The sequence below is a fragment of the Syngnathus typhle genome, linkage group LG22, assembly GCF_033458585.1.
Source record: "Syngnathus typhle isolate RoL2023-S1 ecotype Sweden linkage group LG22, RoL_Styp_1.0, whole genome shotgun sequence".
NCBI lineage: Eukaryota > Metazoa > Chordata > Actinopteri > Syngnathiformes > Syngnathidae > Syngnathus > Syngnathus typhle.
The window spans coordinates 6,799,297-6,820,028 of record NC_083759.1 but is presented as its reverse complement, the minus strand read 5'-3'; the positions used below and the strand labels follow the sequence as shown (position 1 = coordinate 6,820,028).

The following is a 20,732-nucleotide window of genomic DNA, read 5'->3' as shown; positions in this document are numbered from 1 at the left end:
TGGATGAATATTTATGTATGTTCAAGGGGGGAAGGATATTCTGAGTAGGCTGCGGCAAATATATGCATCACGCAGCACCATACAGACGTCAAGATGACTCTTGAGTCAATAATGGGCCCTGCCGCTATTTTCCAGCAATGCTGATGGGCTCTGCAGGGGTTCCTCTCCACTGAAACTAGTCAGCCATGATCCCTCCTGGCCCGCAAATCTCCAATGAGGATGTGAACCTTTGATCCAACCGACTCCGATGCTTTTGGAGCGAGTCGCCCTAATTTTCATTTGTGCCATTTCAAAAATGTTTACAAGAGAAGAAAAGGCCAGTTCTACCTGTCGCCTCTCATTTTATTCCTGCACAGCAGTTGCAGCTTGAATCTTCCATTCATCTCGGGTTTGATAAATCATATTGTGCGTGCTTAATTTATTGTAACCTATTTGCATTTTGCAAAAGCCACATTTGAAAAAAAAACATCTTACAAATATTTGACGTCAAAAACTTTTCTGCTGCGTGCCGCGTCTGTCTTACCTGCGTGAAAAAGGGCTCGTAAATCTCCACGCCTTTGTCCGAGCCCTGCGTCAGCACTTCCCGGCCGCGGTGCCAGCTGTAGCGAACGGGTGGGTTGGAGTTGGCCACACAGCGTAGAAAAACCGTCCGCTCATAGTAGAACTGCTCCTTCGCCTCCCCGATGCTCTGATGCACCGTCACTACCGGGTCATCGAGGTCTGGAAACAAAAAATGGACATTTTTGTAAACATCCTGATTGCCAAATCACCCAACATTCTTTTCTGAGCGAACAATACGAAACATCTTGACTCGAGGGCTCAGAGTCCACTTGTGAATTTACGGGCATTTCCACGGTTTGATGTTGACACGGAATGGTCAGCCATTTCATAAAGGCACTCTCGGTTGATGGATTGAAAAGGTAATCACTTCACTGGGCGGTAGAATCAAGTCCTTTAGCATGCTAATCTGCACCTTTTCCAAGAAACCCGTCTCACTTCCCTTTTCAACTCCACTTTTATTTTTCCAAGATCAGGGGGAAAAAACACAAGGGAGAGGATGAACATATGCCTCCGTCAAAGAATGCTGATTTCTGCGTTTCATTAAAGACGTGTTCTGCGCCTGCAGCTCCTTCATCAAAACCTAGCAGTGGTCAATATTTCATCCGGGATCCATTAGGGCATCTCAGGTAAGAACAATTACCTTCAATGGCATTGGGGCTTTTAAAGTAAATACATCCATTCATTACAGAGATCCTGGCCTGCCCACTTGCCCGTCTGTTTCCTGTAGTCCATTTGCAACAAACACACACTTTTGTAATTAACTTGACTAATAATGTAGGCAGAGCATGGCTTCAAATTGAAAGTAATTTTTTTTAGCTACCCCAGAATAGGTCAACAACTCAACTTTGTGTCCCGACCTACCGATTAAGAATTGTTGCAGAAGATATTATTCTTTATTTTCATGTGTATGTTTATCAGTTGGCCTGCAGCAAAGTAAGCAGGGCTAAAGATGAAGTGGATGCTTGCAGAGAGTGAGAGATAAATATTGAAATATGGTAATGTTTGCGGTGGATTAAAAAGTTGATGAGTTTCATACAAAATTCCACCCCCATGAACCGCCATGGAAGGATGCTGCTGCCTGAACGCAATTAGCTATGAAAGTCACGCCTGGACTGCCTGATATTCTGGAGAACAAGACAAGGTGTCCGTGTCGCTTTTAATGGTAGTCACGTACCTATGAAGAAAAAAATTTTCATTTCAGGATAGCACGTTTTTTTCTTTAACGGGCCTACGAAGACATTTGTTGGACAGACAGGTTGGGATGAAGGACTCAGGAAAGGCGCTTCATTATCACATCAAAAACCCCTTTCAAGTACCGTGTACACTAGCACATAAGCACAACGCCAACAGGAAACCTTTTTCTACTTCTTCCTTTGGAACCTCTTGGGTGTTCCTCTCATACAATATTCCCCCCCCCCGCCCTTTTTCCTCAGCTTTGATATCCTTGTGTCTCTCGTCTTAACCGCTTAGATGGATCGGAATAAAGAACACAAATCGGACGCTGTCAATCGTCAGCATTCCGCTACAGATGGGTCAATATCATAATACGGCAATAATCGACAAAATATGGCGGTATGTTCGAGAAGATGGAGTCGAGTATGTCGCTGACTATCATCAAAAAGTTTCAATTCACAGTCGGACTGATCCAATGACGGACTTGAACCACTGGCACCAGTGCAAGCAAAACTCTTTTGCAGATACTGTAAATAGGAAGCTAACGCAAAAGTGCCCTCTGCTCAACGGTCCATTCGGCTACTCTTTAATGAATACGTCTCCAGTCTACTAGACGCCGTGCTCAGGCGCAGCGCAGACCGACTAAAAATGACAAAAGATGGCATCGGACAGACTGGTGCTTAGAGAATCATATGGCTGTAATCAAAAATGTGATACAGCGGCCACCTGTGTGTGTGTGCGTGTGTGCGTGTGTGTGCAGGGGGGCTCGAATGCATTACGACCATGCTGGTCAAAAGGCTAATGAGCACTATTAGTGATCTATAACTTCCCCTGGCATGCTGATGGAAAACATGAATCCAAGCAGGTAATTTTCCATCTCGCCAACGCTGACCTCTATTTGGGCAATCACCGACTCCTCCCGCTCGCGGATGGATGTGTTTTGTAACAGTCCGCGTGAACAACGGGGCTCTCCGAGGAGTAATGGGTGGGATCTCAAAATATGGCGGAAGCATCACCATCAACAGAAATAAGCGGTAAGTAGCTAACCAATAAAAATGAACGCCTCCTTCACGTACAGTAAATTCCTGCCTCAATTGAGTACATTTACAATTACAAGTGCAAATGCAGCATTTTGCACACAAAGCAGCGTTTGCTCCACTTTGAGCACCATTCCGCACATCAGCAGTCAGCCTCGCGACCGTCCACTAAATGTGCTTTTATTCCATTAGCGTGCATAATCAAATAGATTATGTTGACCAACAAAAGGCGGCAAGGTTTTTATGCGCTTTTAATTGGTCCGGACTTTATGGCTCGGAACGACACGGATGAGTATTACTGCTTCACTTGCAACGAAGTTACGATGCAGTATAGTGAGCATGACTAGCTTGTAATTATTTATCACCCAAATGCTGCTGGAGTCTTAACCCGACAGATTTTTTTTTTTGGGGGGGGGGTACATATTTGCTATCCATGAAGAAATACTGTGTAAGCGTGGGTTTATATGTGTGTGTGAACAGACTTTGTCAACCTCTCTTCCTCCCATTGACGGAGATGAGAGAATAATTAGGCCCTCACCTGCTACACAAATGTGTGTGTGTGTGTGTGTCTGCGTGTGTGTGTTGGGCGTAATGAATCTTGTGTTCATCCACTGGGTTTGCATCTGTCTCCCCTGATCTCCTCTCTAATGCATCCACGCAAGAAAACACAATGGCAGCAACACAAAGCATATGTGACACAATGCAAGTAAACAAACTCAGAGATACAGCTAAGGTCTCATGTCCATATTTTAGTAGCTTTCGATTGAAAATGCTGGCAAATCTAGTGCATGCTGTAGCAACAACCAGAAAGTATTTTGGAGTCATTTCAGGCCAAACAAAATGCGAATAGAACAAACGAAGGGCATAAACTCAAAGGAAAAAAAATTCAAATGAGGGCGTTAATCTCATTAGCATATCGGACACAAACACAGTCAATTATAAAAGAGGAGGTGAGGTCGAGACAATCCTCTGATAAGTCTTCGAGAGACTAATGGGCAGTTGTGAAGCGCCGTTACCTCCATTAAGCAAACATTTCCATAATGTACGTGCAATGCAGCGATCTATTGTGCAATCGGATCCCGATGAGGCTCCGATCACTCCTGGACACCGTCGCATTTATCACGCTGCCCTCATTTACATCCGAAAGCACTTAAGAGACGCTTTGCTAGCATCATTGTCTGCATAAATCAGGAGACTCGGAAGGTGCGGCTTGGCAGGACTGTCAAAAATTCAGATTCCTGCAACATGTTTGAAAATTTGAACGGGATAGTGTCTGCAAAAAAAAAAAAAATCCGTACGGTCCAGGAGAACGTGCTAAGTGAAACTGAGTTTGGGGGTGAAATTTTAAAACTTGAATTATAATCAAAGTTTGAATATTTGATGGCAAGTCACTGTCATATTCCGCCCACATGCTCAAACTCTCAAATGCAGTACACACACGTGTAGTGAATGGCGGACAAGCTTTAGAAGAAGTTGTAGCGTTGAAAGTGGATAAAGCGACGCCTGAATAAACATCTTTGGTGAGCTCCTCCGTGAACTCCACTAATGGAAGGCAAACAAACGCCAGTGGACACACTCCTTTTATTTGGCCTGGTGTGTGTGTGCGTGCGTGCGTGTGTCTGTTTCTTCGAGTCTGTGAGTACAAATAAAAAATACTAATAAAATGGATTTGGTCTCGTGAGAAGTTTAACAGGTGATCATTTTTGTTTTGGTACTTTAATGTTGCCACGACATGTAAAATAAATTCACCTGAGGATAAGATGAATGCTGCTGTCACCCAAAAAGATAATAATGATCTTGACTTGGTGGTTCATAGATAAAAAGCAGACCACTATTTGTTTTGGGTCCTTTTTTTGGCGTGATGACAAAACTCAACTTTTCGTCCTTCACATTCACTTCAACAAAAACAAAATAGGAAATGAATCACTTGACGTGTTGTTAAAAAATAAACTATGCTTGCTAGTGTTAAAATTTCATTCACTGTGAATCTGTTTGTGTCATTCCCTTTAAAATGGCCTTGGAATCAACCCTCTCATCACACACTTGTATAAACTCACAAATGATAAAAAATGTAAACTGTGCGTTAAACCGAGAAAACTTCACCAGACTAAACCATCAGTTTAAGAACCCCTGAGTACTAAGCGTGTGTGCACTGAGCATATTCATTCCTCATTTGGATTAGTTCTGTTTGACTAAACAAAGCGCTTTGCCTTTACATTGTTTTCCACTAAGACGTCGGAATTGTGCGGCATTGCGCTAAATATGACAGCCGCGACTTAGCCGCCGTGCGCTAACCTCTCCGAGCCCTCGCTGCCAATAAAACAGATCAAGTGGATTAAACACACCGACAAAAGTAACTTCCAGAACCATCCCTTTGTCCTTTAGTGTTTGATTTTTGACCGAATCCCCGTCGGGGAGTCACGTCGGCCGCCACAAATCTCTTTTAGCTATAGTGGTCAATGAGCTCTCTGAGCCTGAAATGAGCTCGCTGGGTCTGCACAACTCTTAAGCCCTCTCCAATCAGCAAAACATTAGCCGCTGCGGCAAAATGCACGCCAGACAGAATTAAAGGAAAACGGGCGAAACAAGCGCCTGGTAGGAAAAGAAGGGGAAAAAAACAAGAGTGCCATAAGCTCTGGATCGATTTGTTTTAAGAGTTGGGGCCGGTTTGTTTTATTAACTTTGCTCAGGACCATCCCCCACGGAGCGCCAACAACAGAAGTGTCAGCAGGTAGAAAATGCGCTGTTGGACTAAATGTGTTAGCGCGGAGTTGGCGGCGGAGCAATCATGGGCTCCCGTGGGCCGCCGGCTCGGGTTATCAATGTAAATGATGGCTTCCCGTGTCATCGCGCCTCTATTTGCCATCCATCTCGCCGTCCAAATGTCCTTTGATTCTATTGATGGTGAGTCACGCCTTTATGAAGCTGCCTTTGATCTAATAATAGCCGCATATATGAATAAAATTTCGCAGCGATTATGCCAAAACCAAAAGCGAGGATTCTAAGGTGGGGCGGGGCGGCAAACTCTTCAAATATTTGAAAAGATCACTCTGGGATTCAACTTAAAATGAACATGTCATGGAATGCCTCCACTATATTATTTTCGGGGAAGCAAAAATGGTCGCGCAGGAGTTTAGAACGTTAATCTGAGTTCCGGGTTTTAATGTCGAGTCGTCAAATTTTGTCCACATGCCATAAAAAAATTGTACCATGTGATGCTGGTGTATCAAGTTGTTGTTGGGAGGTCTACCTACAAAACTCCAGTTTTAGCGCTAATAAAAGAAAAAAAAAATAAACAAACGTATACGCAATGAGGCTAAAAATAGCACGTGCTGCCGAGGCCCATCAATTAGAGTCATCCCCCGGGGGAGCAAAAAACAATGTTGCTCGGGAGAAGCGGTTGTACTTCTGAGTGGATGAAGTACACGCGTGTACAGGGGCCACATATTGAATTGACCTCATAAACTATAAATGTATTTTCAGATGAGAACAAAAACTGTCAGCACACATTTGACTTGACTTGACACCGTGCATTTCCATTCTCTACTGTATGTTTTTCATTTATTCATGCTGCGTTTTGCACGTCGAGTAAATTCCCTTTCCAACATGCCGACTGATTCCATTATGGTGTATGTTGCATTAATCTGCCAGTGCAATTAAGGCTTTTCTGCTTTGTATTTACTCGCCTCTAGAGCAACCTCAAACTGCCAGCGAGCTGAAAGGGGGATGGAAGTGAAATGCCTTCTCGACCCCCCCCCCCCCCCCCCCCCTCTTCTCTATTCCCGAAACAAACCTGCGTAGCAAAAGTTTACTTTTAAGACCATCGAATCCAAACCGCTACTGCACCTGTTGACATCTTTTACTCGCTTACTAGCTGGGAATTGGCAAAAAAAAAATAAAAAATCCCATAACTACTTGAAGCCGAGGAAATCGACGGAAAAAAACGATGGCTTTTAGCAGAGCATCCCGCAGAACAACGGCAGCCCACACTTTTTTGCGAGGTTATAGTAAAACGTTACAAGATTATAAAAGACGGCTGCCAGCTGCGATGCTGAGTAATTTTCAAAGGCCACAAACAGCTTCTTTTTTTTTTCAGGGCGCCAAGGTTTTACTCACAGTAGACGTCCACCCGGATAGATTTGATGGCGGGTGAGCCGAGGCCGTTCTCCGCCTTGCAGTAGTAGCGGCCACCCTGCGTCCTCAAGATCTTGCCAATGTGCAGAGTCTCATTAAAGACGCTGGAATCCTGGAAGCGGTCCGAGACGCTGCCGGCGGTCTTGGTCCATCGGATCTGCAAACACAAAACAATTTAGGAAATGGGAATGTTTCAAGCAGAATTATTCAGATTTGGTGTTATGGAATACAATTGGCCTAACTTGAAGTTTTGAACCTGGCCGTAGTTCTCTCGGCATTTCACCCCATTAGCCCGTAGCATGACTGTGTAATGAAAGGTGAAATAGCAATATCCCCCCTGCTCCCACCTAACACTGGCTTGTAATAGACTCTCCATCAAGGCCCTCCCTTGTCCTCATTAAAGCATGCAGCGTGAACAGGTTAGTGTGACAACGACGGCCCGAGGGGCAGGCGCGCTGGGTCGGCGACGGCCGGCATCAATGCCTCATCCTAAGTAAGCCGCAGATAGATTAGCTTTGCTCGGAGAGCTTCACATCTGACATCTCCGGCCTGTCTGGCTGTCTGCAAATTAGAATCCAATCCTTCCTCATTGCATCATCTCCACACACTGATAGCATCCACGCAGATAGCATCAGATGGATATCGCTGCATGCAGGGATTTGCTGCTACCTGGGGAAATTGCTGCTGCTGCTGCTGTTTTGGATCTTGACAGCACCGCCCTGAGGTAGACATGGACTGGAAGCCACTCTGTTTGGTGGCCACAAACTTGATAATGTAGTCGACCAGATTGTAGCTATGTAGCTCGAGGTGACATGATAATGGCAGGCTGTGAAGTTTATCAAAGGTTAACGTTGATATCGAGTCTAGCATACGGATGAAAAGTGCAACTTCCCCGTGTACACCACAATATCATTTTCTGAAAACTGCTGTTCGCGCCACACTTTACGTGTCCCACAGCAACGTTTAAGCGGATCTGCGACCATTAAAAATAAAAAGGTTCTAAATGAGCACCCTGAAGAGAGAATACTTCTCTTGGCCTGATTCAAATTGATGAAAAAGAAAAGCAGTCCACGCAGTTGAGGAAGAAAAAAAAAAAGCACAAACTCAGCAAATGATCGCTGCTAAGTGTTCGAAACATCATGAGTTCAGCAAAAGTTGAACTTGCCAGCGTAAATTGCAAGTTTTTAGGAATTCTCACGCCACTTTCATGCAAGCAGGAATGATCTTTAATACGGAAGGAAGTCGGCTTGTGTTGATCTCAGCAGAATTCTCCCAATTGGCCTAAAGCTATTTTGATTCTTTCTTTTTCTTTTGGTCATGGGAGCACCTACAACTATGTGGAAGGGGAGACCCGAAGGATGCCTGCTGAGAACAGTTTGACCCTCTCACAAACAGTTTTGATCTGAGAGTCGCTGGTGGATTCAAAGCTGAGAATCGCTTTATTATTTCTTTTTGCTATTTTTGCACGCCCACATTTGACATATTCTCTGTGCTTTTAAAACAAACAAATTTTAGAGTCCATTTCAACAAGCTATTCATGATATATTTAATAGAAAGCCAAGTCTCCAGACCACAGACAACCACGGCTTAAAGAAATATCTATATTAATAATAACGTAGGGATGACTTAATTCAGACATTGCAAAAGGAGGATCAACATTTTCTCACGAGGAAAGTGCAAGCGCGTTCAGATTAGTTTTAGCAGTAGCTTAGGCCGCGCATGCTGCGATGCCGCGGCGAGAGCTAATTGAAATGCGGACGGTGTCTGCTCTTACGCCAGCGTGGCATGCTGCGGCACGCGAATCGCCCATAATTCCTGTTGCAACACTTCCCTTCTCCTATCCGCACCACGTTTTCCTAATTGCTCGCCGTGTTTCCTTTTAGGCGCCCACGGTGGTCCGTGCCACTCACCGCACCGTGGCCGAGCATCACAATCAAGCGATCAGGTGGGAAGGAGGGAGGGAGGCTGCAAATTACAGAGCCTGAGCGCAGGGACGACAGGTCTATATTAGCGGCTGACCCTTTGCGGCACCGAGATGTTGATCACAACATGCCCTACTTGTCGGGAGGAAAATGAAACACATGATGGCTGATGTGCGGAAAATGTGGAGTGAGTGGGGCAACCTGTTACAAAGAACCAAAGAGAAAATTTGTTGAATCAAACAAGCCATTGCGGATGAAAATGACCAAGACTACTAAAAAGAATCATTGAATTGAGTCCAGTGCAGAAAAACAGGTAAAAGCAGAGCGCTGAAAAGAAACGCCTAAAATAAAACAGACTGGGAGAAGAGTAACAAAAAGAAATATCTTTGGCCGAGGTCGGGTACAGACTTGAATCAACCGCGGATGAAACGGACCGGGTTGAGTGCCGACGAGCAATATCTATACACAAAACAGACTGCGTTTAAACAGAGCGAGAAAGGCAGACAGGGTTGAGCGCCAAAAAGAAACATCTATTGAGGGAAGGTCATCAAGGCTGAATGCCCGCCGTAGTTGTCTTCCATGTTTGAATGCCGAGGCGTTTAATTGCGGGTTGAACTGAAGGTTGAGGGTAAAGTGTGGCTCCTTTGAGGATGCTTCCAAGAAAAAGCGTGCAAATAAGAACGATTCAACGGTCTTCAAATAAAGGAGCATCTGTTGACACCGGCGCCGAAGGCCGATCATCTCCGGGACTTCGGGAAACGGATCACATACGCCAACAAGTCTGGCTCAAATGAAATTTTTAGAGGCCAGAGGTCGGTCTATTTGTACTTGCTGACCCGTGGCACCGTGAGTTGCATCTGGCCGGAGAATAATTGAAACAGAAACGGGAAGGGAGGGGGAGGGTAAGTGTTTGCACTGTGTGGTGGCAGGCTGTACGAGGCTGGTAGTCAAACAGAGCCCTGTGGACATAATGGATGGAGGCCAGGCCAGAGGAGACAAGGGCAGATGGCTTCATCATCGCCGACTCTTTCAACGATCGTGGCGGCCAAAGAGCAAAAGTCATCCGGGTGTGAACAGTCCGAATCATAGATGACTGATGAAGATGTTGACCCTTTTGCTTGACTACGGTAGAGTGATTGCGCAAGAGGCAACAAGCAATTGCATTGCCTTTTCATGAAGTCTTTCTTCAGTGCTCAAATCATCAAAATGGCTGAAAGTCATTGTTTATCAGACCAACAGTCAAGAAAGAAAATCCGCACTCGCACCAATCTGTCCAACCAGCAATTACAAAGAAGCCTCACCTTTTTTTCCTAACAGAATCTTAACAATCAATATTCGCTATGCTGGGGAATGGATGCCGGCTATCGATCAAACGGGTGGTGGTGGCGGTTGTGGGTTATGTAAATGAATGCAAATGAGCTTGCCGCTGTGCAGATTTACAGCACGGTTCGTGCGTGAGCCGGGGCGTGCCGGCAAGCAAATTGGAAGCAACGTCGGACGAGTGCTTAAAAGGTTAGCGTGTGTACGCCCTGCCAACATTTGTAAACGTAATGACGGCTGACATTTGTCCCTAAATGGACTAAGTTAGATGGCATTTAAGTCGCAAAGAGCTGATTGGCTGCCACTGCTACTACCCGACTAAAAAGAAAAACAAGACGCAGTGATACTTCACGCTCAAGGGTGTGTGAAATATGCAACATACGAATGAGCTGAGCTTGTTGCTGTGGCGGCTCACCTGCGGTCGAGGATGTCCCGTCACCAGGCAGGTGAGCTCCAAAGTCTCGCCCTCACGGATGGTGTAGACGCGTTCCGTGTGACGCTCCTCTTCCACGTTGCAGGCGTGCCCTGAGTGGATGATGCGGACAGTAGGGGGCGCTATGGAGACAAGGAGAAGATTAGCTCCTGACCTCAGCGGAGTTGCCAAGTTGTATATTAGCCGGTCCTGGGGGCAAATATTTCATTTGCTGACCTTTTGTATTCATATTTAGCCCAAGGAAAGCGAATTAAAAATAGAAAATAGCACACCTTCCAATCAGGAAATGCAAATTCCTATTTAAAAAATGTTTAATTAAACATTTCCAGTCGCTTTCTACAGCAGGAAAGGAATCACACTGTTACACTCCCTCAGAGCTTGTTGACATATGAATGCAATATGAATGCACTTTAATGACATGCATAATAAAGCGGAATGTTGACTCAAGATGGGGCGAGGCCTTTGTCAAATCATTCTTCATTTCCGGGTGATGTTTTATATATGAGTCTCTTTAGCATTGTTACAATACACTTTTTGGTACTTTGAAATAATTTTACATTCCACAGGCTACAAACATAATCCAATGTTTAAGGTGAGAGGACAATGCAGCCAGCATTCACTTTCAGCATCGAATTCAGAATGAAACGGAGACGATGGTTTAAGTCGCTACTCACGTGCAACATCAAGGTGAGGCTCTTATTTAAGTGAACAATGCACCTGGTGATAAATTGGAACGCGTCGTCTATTTGAGGACGCAGTCGTCTTTGACTCCACTCAATGGGCTTTTCACATAACAACATGATCCTATGCCCTTCTCTACCAAGTTCTCTGCCTTGTGATACCCGACTGCTAGATCCCAACGGGGGGTGTGGTGGCTTGGGGGTTGTCGGTATCTAGCGGGCGCGATAACGACTTGCGGTGAGGGAGCTTCATGCGAGGCTGCCACTTAATACAAAAGGAGGCTTGGTAACAAGACCCCAGGGCTGCAGTCCAGCAAATTACCAATGCCATTTAGTCCAATGAGCTTGCATCTGCGCTGCACGCTATATGGGTCCTGCAGGAGAAGGCAGGGGAAACACCCATAATTAATGATCCTAAACTGTGCACACAAACACACACACATGCATCATATTCTTTACGCACAAACAAGCTTACAGCGCCTCGCTTAAGCTCACATAATGGCCGTAATAATGCGCTCGCAGTCGCAGATATGCTTGCACAGCGGAGAGAGGTTCTTTTTGCATCCAAGGTCTTAGGAGTGAAACAAATCGCCGTCATTATGCGTTGTTTCCAGGCGTGTTCGCACAGAAAACCCACTTGAGCAACGTGCAACAAAAAAACAGAGCCTGGATTCAAACCGCCAACCTCAGAACTGTAAGCGCCGCCTTGAACACAGTAAGACGTAAAAGAGTGGCTTGTTATTTTGCCGTTAAGTGTCTGCCATTTAATAGCATTGTTCCAAATGGCAGCTAACATGCGGGTTTGACTCTGTGTATGTGGACTCATTTACATAATCGTGTCTATTTTGGGTCGTAGCGTCACTCCCACTCACTTCCTTTAACACCAAAAAGCCTTTAGCGGCACACACAAACGCAAAGTGCACACAACAGAAAAACAGATTCACATGAGGTCACTTGCATAAATCGAGATAAAGAGGCGACACTGGCTTGTTAGAAAGAAAACAAAATCACTGTTATTGCATGTGTTTTAGCCATGGATATCGTTTTGCTGGACCAATTAGGACACCTCCCCCTGTTGTGCTAGCTGTGCTAATTTTACTGATCAAATAAACATGAACCAAAGTCTTAAATCCAAACCACCAAAGAGCAAAAAAAAAAAAGAGTGAAGAGAACACTGCATGTCTATGTTTTTTTTAGCAATTTCTATTTAAATGAAATACTTTTCAAAGTAATAGCAGAAGGATGAACAAGCTAGATGTGGCTCTGGAGCCGCAGGTTGAAGAACCCTCACCCAAAGCCACTACATGTCTATTTTTTTTAGCAATTTAAATTTAAATTAAATACTTTTCAAAGTCACAAGAGTCATAGCAGAAGGATGAACAAGCTAGATGTGGCTCTGGAGCCGCAGGTTGAAGACCGCTCACCGAAAGCCATAACCTGACCACTGGATTTTCATATTTGCATCTAACCGTCCTGGGACCATTATATGAGGAAGTAGGCCTTTCGTAATTTTGTGCTCTCGGTGTCTGACTTGAGCGTGACATGAAATGAATGGTTTGTCTCCGAGTTGTCACCACGTGAGCACTTCTCCCTAATGGAGAGTGGCCCCGTGCATGCGTTAAAACGTCTTGCCGGCAGCACATGCATATTATTACATCAGGCCTTGTCAGGCGCTATTGATCACGCACTGTAATGCACTCGCCTGCACTCCTCTGCCTCGGCTCTGTTATTGTAAATGAGACTCGGTATGGATCCGAGCCGGGCGCTATCAGCTCGGCTCATCCATCACAGCGAGAACAGAGACGTTCATAAGGCGCATGGGACGGCGAGCCCGTGACGTCGCTTTTGGACGCTTCGACACAAAAACAAGGCTTCCAGATTCCTCCTGGATTTATCCTCGTTCCTTGATAGGCAACCACAGTCTCTTGGGTAATTTTCCATCACAGTTGTCAAACCAATTGGATGTTAGTTCCACCATGGCGTCCCCACATGCCCAGTTCTCCCATCCGTGCTGCCACACGGCAGTGCTCCGTACTCCCTTACGCTACACTAATCAGACATCTGCGGGGGACGGATAAAGTCCAAACGTGGATGGCATCCAAAGCGGCGGTTGTCAGTTGATAGGGCCGAACTAGTGGCCGCTCACTGAAGGGAGAATATCTGGCAAGCTCGTGAAGATTTCGATTGGACGGCAGTGACTCCCCTGTGAGCTGATTGTCCTATCAATGGCCACAGCGGTGCATGGCTGACGGGGGCGCCTTGGCTTGGAGATACAGTATATAACTTAGTGTGTGTGTGTGTGTGTGTGTGTGTGTGTGTGTTGGGGGGGTTTGCAGCTCACTGAACATAAAGCGCAGTTGCCCGTAAATCCAAATTTTTTATGCATTTAAAGGAAATAAACATGGTTCTAATTATCATAAAAATTGCCATCAAAGTAAACAGAAAATATCTCAAAACACTGTAAAAAAAATTTGGATTATGAAGCAAATCTTAATAAACTCAAACGACAACACAACGCCTTTATTTTTATGTTACATTTAATCCCTTTAAGCACTTCGCAAAGACAGCCGCGCTGGCATGGCTCTGGCGTTGCGCAACGTGACACATCAGGCGGCATTGTGACACCGATCATTTCCATGTGAGGCAAACAAAGAGATGAGTAACATAAACATGAACAATGTTACTTGGCCTCCAATGTCATTGAAGCCAGCTTGCTTGCTTGTAGTAATATTCTCTTTATTACTATGTATATAAAACCCTGAGATTGACGGGGGTAGATACAGACTTGTAATTATTTTACTCAGTGAAGACAGTACAAATACTGTACATTGTTGATTAATGAACCACATCATTTTTAACCAAATAGGAGCTGGCACATGAGCACAGACATCCTATTGTTCACACTTAATATTGCGTTGGATACTGAGCCACATACTGCTTCACCAAAGATGTATTATAAAGACCAGGCACAAATAAAAAAAGATTACCGCAAAAGAATAAAATTACAGAATATACAATTATTACAGAGTGATGATTTATTGTTACGGTAATATTTAAGTGTTTTAATTTGAAAGTTTGCGAGCGAGATAATGGCAATCACTCGAGGGGTTTACATTGGTGGTTTTTAGCCCCGGAAATAAGATTTTGCGATCTCTGTTTTTAAATGTGAAGAGTGGGCTGTGGATGCGGATGAGTCACGGCGGTTCAATAAAAGGGCTGATGTACAGCTGATGCATCAGCAGCGCCTCGCTGGCAACCAATAATCGCCCGCATCCCGGCGCCCACCGCTCCCGCCATCCATAAAATACACTGAGCCCCAGAGGAGTAAAAGGAGATGATAATTAAACCTGTTCTCCGTCACGCCCTCTTGCTGTACTTTACCTCGTCATCACCGTCACGCCGTTGACACCTCGTCCATCAATGTGATTGCTGTGCGGGTGCAAGACCGAGTTTCTGATCGCTATTAGCGGAGCGGCTGTGGTGAGCCTTTGGGGCCAGCAAGGTCTTCTCTGCTGGGCTCAACACGATCACAGATCTATGTTTACAACATACAGGAAATTTGTTCCATAAAATTGTACTGATTTATTCTATGTTCTGTGTTCGCTGCTTCGGACGGACGGACAGACAGATCCAAAATTATAGAATAGGATTGGATCGTATAAGTATTGTGAACTCCACAATATACTGCACAGACATTCTTTTCCAGTAGTTGCCATGGCAACATCAAGTATTTAAAAAAAAAAAAGCAACACCACCAACACAACAACAACAAAGCGGCGCGGCAACATCTTTGGGCTGCTGACCAAGGAGATCCCGTAATTCTGGTGGCAGCAAATAGACATCACAAAGATGATACTTGGATTGGACGGCAAGAAGCATTTGAGCTGGTAGGGGACACCGACATATAATAGCCAACAATTACTTGTGGAACTAAATTGCCGTGTGTGAGGAACCCCGGCTGCTTCTTCGATATGCACAAACACTTGACAAACTCCATGCAAGCTCGTTCCTTGCACGAACGGAGTTGCAAAACACACAGTTGTTTGTGTACTTGGCATATAAGAATACAGAAATTGTATGGAGCAGTGCTCAAGGTCTTCTGACTCACAAGGCAGTTGCTGTAGAGTCCACTGGTGGCGACAAAGGTACAATTTGTTTATGGATACATTTTCATTAGAGAAAACAATGGAAATGACAGCTGAGCGTAAATGAGACAGTTGGTGGAGCAACACAGACGCACACACAAATCCAGGCATGTGCAAAAATCCTGATAAAATAATGTCAGAGTTGTTAAACTCTTGTCTGCAGTCCATCAGGGCCTCAATGAGCAATAGGTGCACGCACACACACACACACACACACACACACACACACACATACCAATTCCTGAATCCCCATGATCATAAACATTATTATGATGTAAGACATCTCATAAAAAGCCGCTGCAATGGTATCCGAGTCAGGGAGCTTCCGACCTTGATGTGTGAAATCGGATCCTAAAAAGAGTTTACAGTCGACCGGACTCTCCCTGCGGTAAAAACTGGAGAGGTAGACACGATGCCTAAGAAGCCTGCGGGACAATAAAAACCAACAGGCGTCTCACTAAACAAGTTTTGTCCACAATTTGGGAATGTATTTCCTTGATGGGCTGTGGGAAGTATCAAGAATTAATGAACAACTCAACCTGCCGCTTTAGATCAACTGTAGTCGTCTTTAATAATTCTGCAGCACCCAACTTGCTCTTAATGGCGCCAAGAAAGGAATACAAAAGCCATAATTGTAACAGTGTCTGCTGCTAATGGAGCGATCAGAAATGCAGCATCCTTGCAACGCTTTCCATTAAGACAAAAGGTAAGGCTGCACTCAGGGCTGCAAATGCCAACATTTCTCTAAAATGCTATTTATTTTCTTGATTGAATTTATGATTGCTATTCATCAGCATACAGAAGTGATCTGACTTGCCAGGCACATTACAGGAAACTCTCAAGCTATCGGTGGCATTAAAACAGGCAGAAACGACAAGACGGTTCGTTTGAGCCGCCATGTTCGTCACATTGGAAGTCAACGGGTTCTTGCCACATCTGAAAGGTAACCTTAAGCCGCCCGTAAACAATTAAGAAGCTTGTCCCAGTGTGTCAATGTTCGGCCGAGGCATGCGGAAAACTTCCGATTGTTTAGGACTTCAGAATACTGGACAAACCTTGAATGCCTGCATATAAACCTGCTCCTGACCCACCATCAGCATCAACTTCTGCCAGAAGGAGAACGAGTCTCACGCACTCCTGATCATGGACCTTAGAAGCATCACGTTGCTTCTTTTGCTGCAGTTTGTCGCACTCTGCCAAGCACGACCAGAATGGGTGAGTACCAGTACTGTTAAATTACTTTTTAGCAAGTGGAACGGTGTGTGAGGTTCATGACCTCATGACCTTGGTCAGTACCTTGACTCAGGATTGAAAGGCAGATTGTCTAAAAGTCTTGTACCCGTTGCCAGTTAATGGTTTATAAACAACAAAATACTCAAGTAGAACCTTGCGCTACAATTCTATCCCATCTAAATTTTTCCACTCTCTTTGCCTGAACCAGGTATGTGACCAGCATCCAAAACCCGTCTGCGTGTCCTAACGATTGAAATCAATAGGTATCAAAATGTGCGCGCATGTCACCGCCGCTGAATGTGATCTGCTTTCTCATTAGATGACTCGAAGGACCCGGCGGACGATAGCATCTCAGGAACAATCCAGAGGATGAACAATGGTGAGATTTGATGGGAAAATTGAAGATTCAACATAGTTTATGAATTCAGATTGAGATTTCTGCTCCTTTCTTTCTTTTAGGATCTACTGCATTTTGATGAAGGGGGACATGGTACTCCCGAGAACACGGACTGCCATGAAGTGCACGGCTAAGGAATACAGCTGCTTGTGGCCAAAGTCCAGCAATGGCAAAGTGGAGATCCCCTACAATGTAGGGCCTACATCATCATAGACAAATACAGTTTTTTTGTTTTTTGTTCTTGGTTTGTATTCATTCTGGATTGTTGTCGCCATTAATGACAGGGGATTTCATTTGCAGCGGATACTGAGAGGCAAACCATTGAAATGGCCCTGAGAGAGATTGAGGCCAGAACCTGCATCCGTTTCATCCCGCAAAGAAACCAGATGGCAGTTTTGAGCCCAAATATGGGTCAGCCCAAACCATCCTTCAAGAACTCTCACTGGCTTTACCTCATGACAAGCTCAACATGTGTGCACCCTTCCAGGTGTTTTTCAATGCTGGGCCGTATGGGAGGGAAGCAGTTGGTGGCACTGCAGCGTTTTGGCTGCGTCCAGCGTGGCATCATCCAGCACGAGGTGTTGCTCGCCTTGGGCTTCTACCACGAGCACACGCGCAGCAACCGCGACGATTACATCCGCATCCACTGGGAGAACATCCAGGATTGTAAGTGGCTTTCTCTGACATCACATCAACGCTTATATGGGTGAGTAGCACATTTACTTGAGCTTTCATTTTCAGATCACAAGAACAACTTTGAAAAGCAGGACACCAATAATCTCGGCATCTCCTATCACTATGATTCCATAATGCACTACGGAAAGTAAGAGCAAAATAGTAACGATGACATCATCCAGACTGCCCGGATGCAACAAGCATGTTACAAATAACTGTCAACAATTATACGATACGTCTGTGATCAGCGTATGTCTCTCTAAATCCGCAGAACTGCCTTTGGAGTGCGCCAGGCCGTAACCATGACACCCTTCCCTGATCCTTCGCGGGACATCGGCCAGCGAAAGGGTCTCTCCAAACGGGATGTTCTCCAGGTCAATCGCCTCTACAGGTGCTTCAATTAGAAAACGTCGGATGCAATGTGACATGCAGCGCGACACTTTCAATAAAATAATATGAGGTTGATTTCTTTTGAATGTTTTGGTTGAGGGCTACAGCGAGAGAAAATCCGTCTTAGCAGAGATGAAACAATCATCTTAACAAAGTTACAGTTAACAAAAACAATAAAGTTTCTGGGGAACGTTTTCAAACGGTGACAAAGAATTGAATTAGATGTTAAAAAACAATGGAAAAAGGACTGGAGGGCAGATATCTAACAATGTCTTGCGAAATGAGTTCATTTCCATGGCTCAGCCTTGTTGTAATTAAGTTGGGAATTTGTAGAGTCACAGAAAAAATGAGGGGGCGCGTCTCTTGCGCAGAGCTGCTGCTGACGACGTGTCAGGACAAAAAAGCTTAAACCTGGCGTTAACCCTGTCGAGAATTTAGCTGTATTTGTCATCCGGCTACATCCCACACTGTGTTCTTGTTTTTCTTCCACTCTTTGAAATTCTCCACCGTCGTGAGAGATGGCGGGTGTGCAAAGATCGTGCGGAGACTCAGGCACAGATTCCGACAAAGTTAATTTGTCTATCGTGTGATCTATGATTGCACAAGCGGCTGCGACAGCGTGGCGTTTGGGACCGGTGGAGGATTAAATGCGAACTTTAAAGCCCGCAGACTCTTGACGGACGCCTTCAACATTTCAGAGGAGAGTTTGGCTCCATATTCAATTTTGCGGGCGGGAAATATTTACACGCTTCTTGCTTTTTTGAAATATTTAACACCCTCGCCATGCATGCGCCGAGAAGCTCTGATTTAAGTCAAATTACAAAATGTCCTGCTCCAGGATCCCGGATCTTTTGACAGGAGTGCAAACATGGCCGCCGCTGCTACAAAACGTCAAGGCTAAAAAGTTGACCGAGTTGACAAACGTAACTGAAATACTGAATGTGACTTGTTATCTGAACATCTCATAAAACGCACAAAGCAGAATTTTACTTTCCTCGCCACTGGCTTTCGTACAATACGAGGCTTTGACAATCGCAATGGAGTTGTCCGTTCCCCAATGTTTCAGTCATTTAGTGCCTTTTGTCGCGGGTCTCTGCTGTGCCACTCGACGACAAGGCGCCGTCGTTAGCCAGTGTTTTTGCGCCTTTTAAAATGATGAAAACGACTCGGATGGATGTTCTAATTACAGGCACTATAGCCTTTTGTTATCATCACTTAAACCTGTGAGTAGGATTTGACTCCCCCCCATGTGGCGTTTGTATTAAAAAGCGTACCGAGAAGGGATTTAGCACAAGAAGCGGTGTCCAATAACTCTTTATAAGCAATTACGCTTTTCTCTCTGCAGCCTTAAAACGACAACTAGTTTGAGCGTGTGTCCTATTTCATGAGGTAATTATGGACTATTTAACTGGCAAATGTACTTTTTCGGTTATTTTCTACTGTGTAAGCAACAAGGTTGATGTTAAACGAAAGAGAATATGCTTGATTATTTGTGGAATAATTCTCTATTGAAGTGTGACTCGTTTTCAACAGCAAGTTGTTGTAATTTATATAAGAAAATTATTCTTGTTTTATCTGCAGTAACTATTTGTGCAATTATTTTTTCTTGAAGAAAGGGGGGAAAGTTTACTTTCTTATACTTTTTATCAAAAAATAGCTAAAAATTAGGTGAAGTTATATCTATTATCGTGTGATTTAATTTATTTTACTTTTTTTAAGGAAGGAGATGTAAAGATTTTAAAGGGTCATTAAATTCAAAAATATGTTTAACCATTTTTTGTACATTTACTTGGGTATACATGTACTTTACTAATTTAATAAAATACATTTAAGATGAATACAAAAATCATAATTAGAGCTATGATAAAAATAAAAAAATGGAACGACTTTATACCTTTTAAGAGATTGTGATTGAGATAGTTATAGCTTGACCTTTTTTTCTTACAGTACTTGATAAGATGTTTCCTGGTGTTGTCCAAGGACACAAATGTTTCCCTATAGTGCGATCAAAGTGATAAGTACAAGATTACAAGCTACCCCATGCTCGCTCAGCGTCACCGCACCCGGTACAAAACGTGGCGTTCTGTTCTAGACATGATTAAACGGCCTCTGAATAAAACAACAACATGGAGGGCTAGTTTTGGTATTTGTGATTTCAAGCGATGTCGCCACTAAGTCATCTGTGACGACCACTAAACACACCCTCACAACAACTGCAAAATCTTCACAGAGAAAGCGTGCGGGGCTTTTTGCAGCACGAGACAATTAAGAGGCTGCCGGGAAGACGCCGGCCAAACTCCCGACACGGTGCCGACGCTTTCATGAAGGACCCCGAGGAGCCGCATGTGAACTTGTTGGATTACTGAGTCGAGAACAGCGGCTTACAAGCTGCTGCGTTGTTGCCGGGTTCTCACAGCGCATACATATTTCATGGCTTCTTCCTGGCTTGCCGACACCACGATTGGGGATGGAGTTGCTTTAATATTAAAAAAAAAAAAGAATTCTGGGTAAATCCTGCGAAGCAATATGAGAACACTCTCTTCTAGCACAGCTGGTGTGTAGGAGAAAAATAACACTGATAAAAAGGCTCTTGATGAAAAAAATCAAACTGAAGCCCAAGCGAGTCGAGTTT

The 20,732-nt window shown here is 44.4% G+C and overlaps 2 protein-coding genes across 7 annotated transcripts in view; one reads left to right on the top strand and one right to left on the bottom strand.

Annotated features, from left to right (window-relative positions):
• LOC133146579 (MAM domain-containing glycosylphosphatidylinositol anchor protein 2-like) overlaps positions 1-20,732 on the bottom strand; it is a 78,283-nt gene that overhangs the window by 37,408 nt on the left and 20,143 nt on the right. For all 6 annotated transcript variants that reach the window (XR_009711386.1, XM_061270447.1, XM_061270446.1 and 3 more), the window contains 3 exons: positions 10,563-10,702; positions 6,888-7,062; positions 524-720 (listed from right to left, as the gene is read on the bottom strand). Coding sequence is in view for 5 of the 6 variants with exons in the window: in XM_061270447.1 (XP_061126431.1) it covers positions 524-720; positions 6,888-7,062; positions 10,563-10,702 (512 nt within the window). In the remaining variant the exon portion in view is untranslated. The remainder of the gene's footprint in view (positions 1-523; positions 721-6,887; positions 7,063-10,562; positions 10,703-20,732) is intronic.
• On the top strand, positions 15,782-18,143 carry LOC133146830 (low choriolytic enzyme-like). Its single transcript, XM_061270886.1, is given in 9 exon segments — positions 15,782-16,348; positions 16,503-16,630; positions 16,958-17,029; positions 17,109-17,227; positions 17,320-17,422; positions 17,425-17,446; positions 17,523-17,701; positions 17,777-17,858; positions 17,982-18,143. Coding segments are annotated over 8 exon segments (792 nt in total). The 5' UTR covers positions 15,782-16,348; positions 16,503-16,548; the 3' UTR covers positions 18,115-18,143.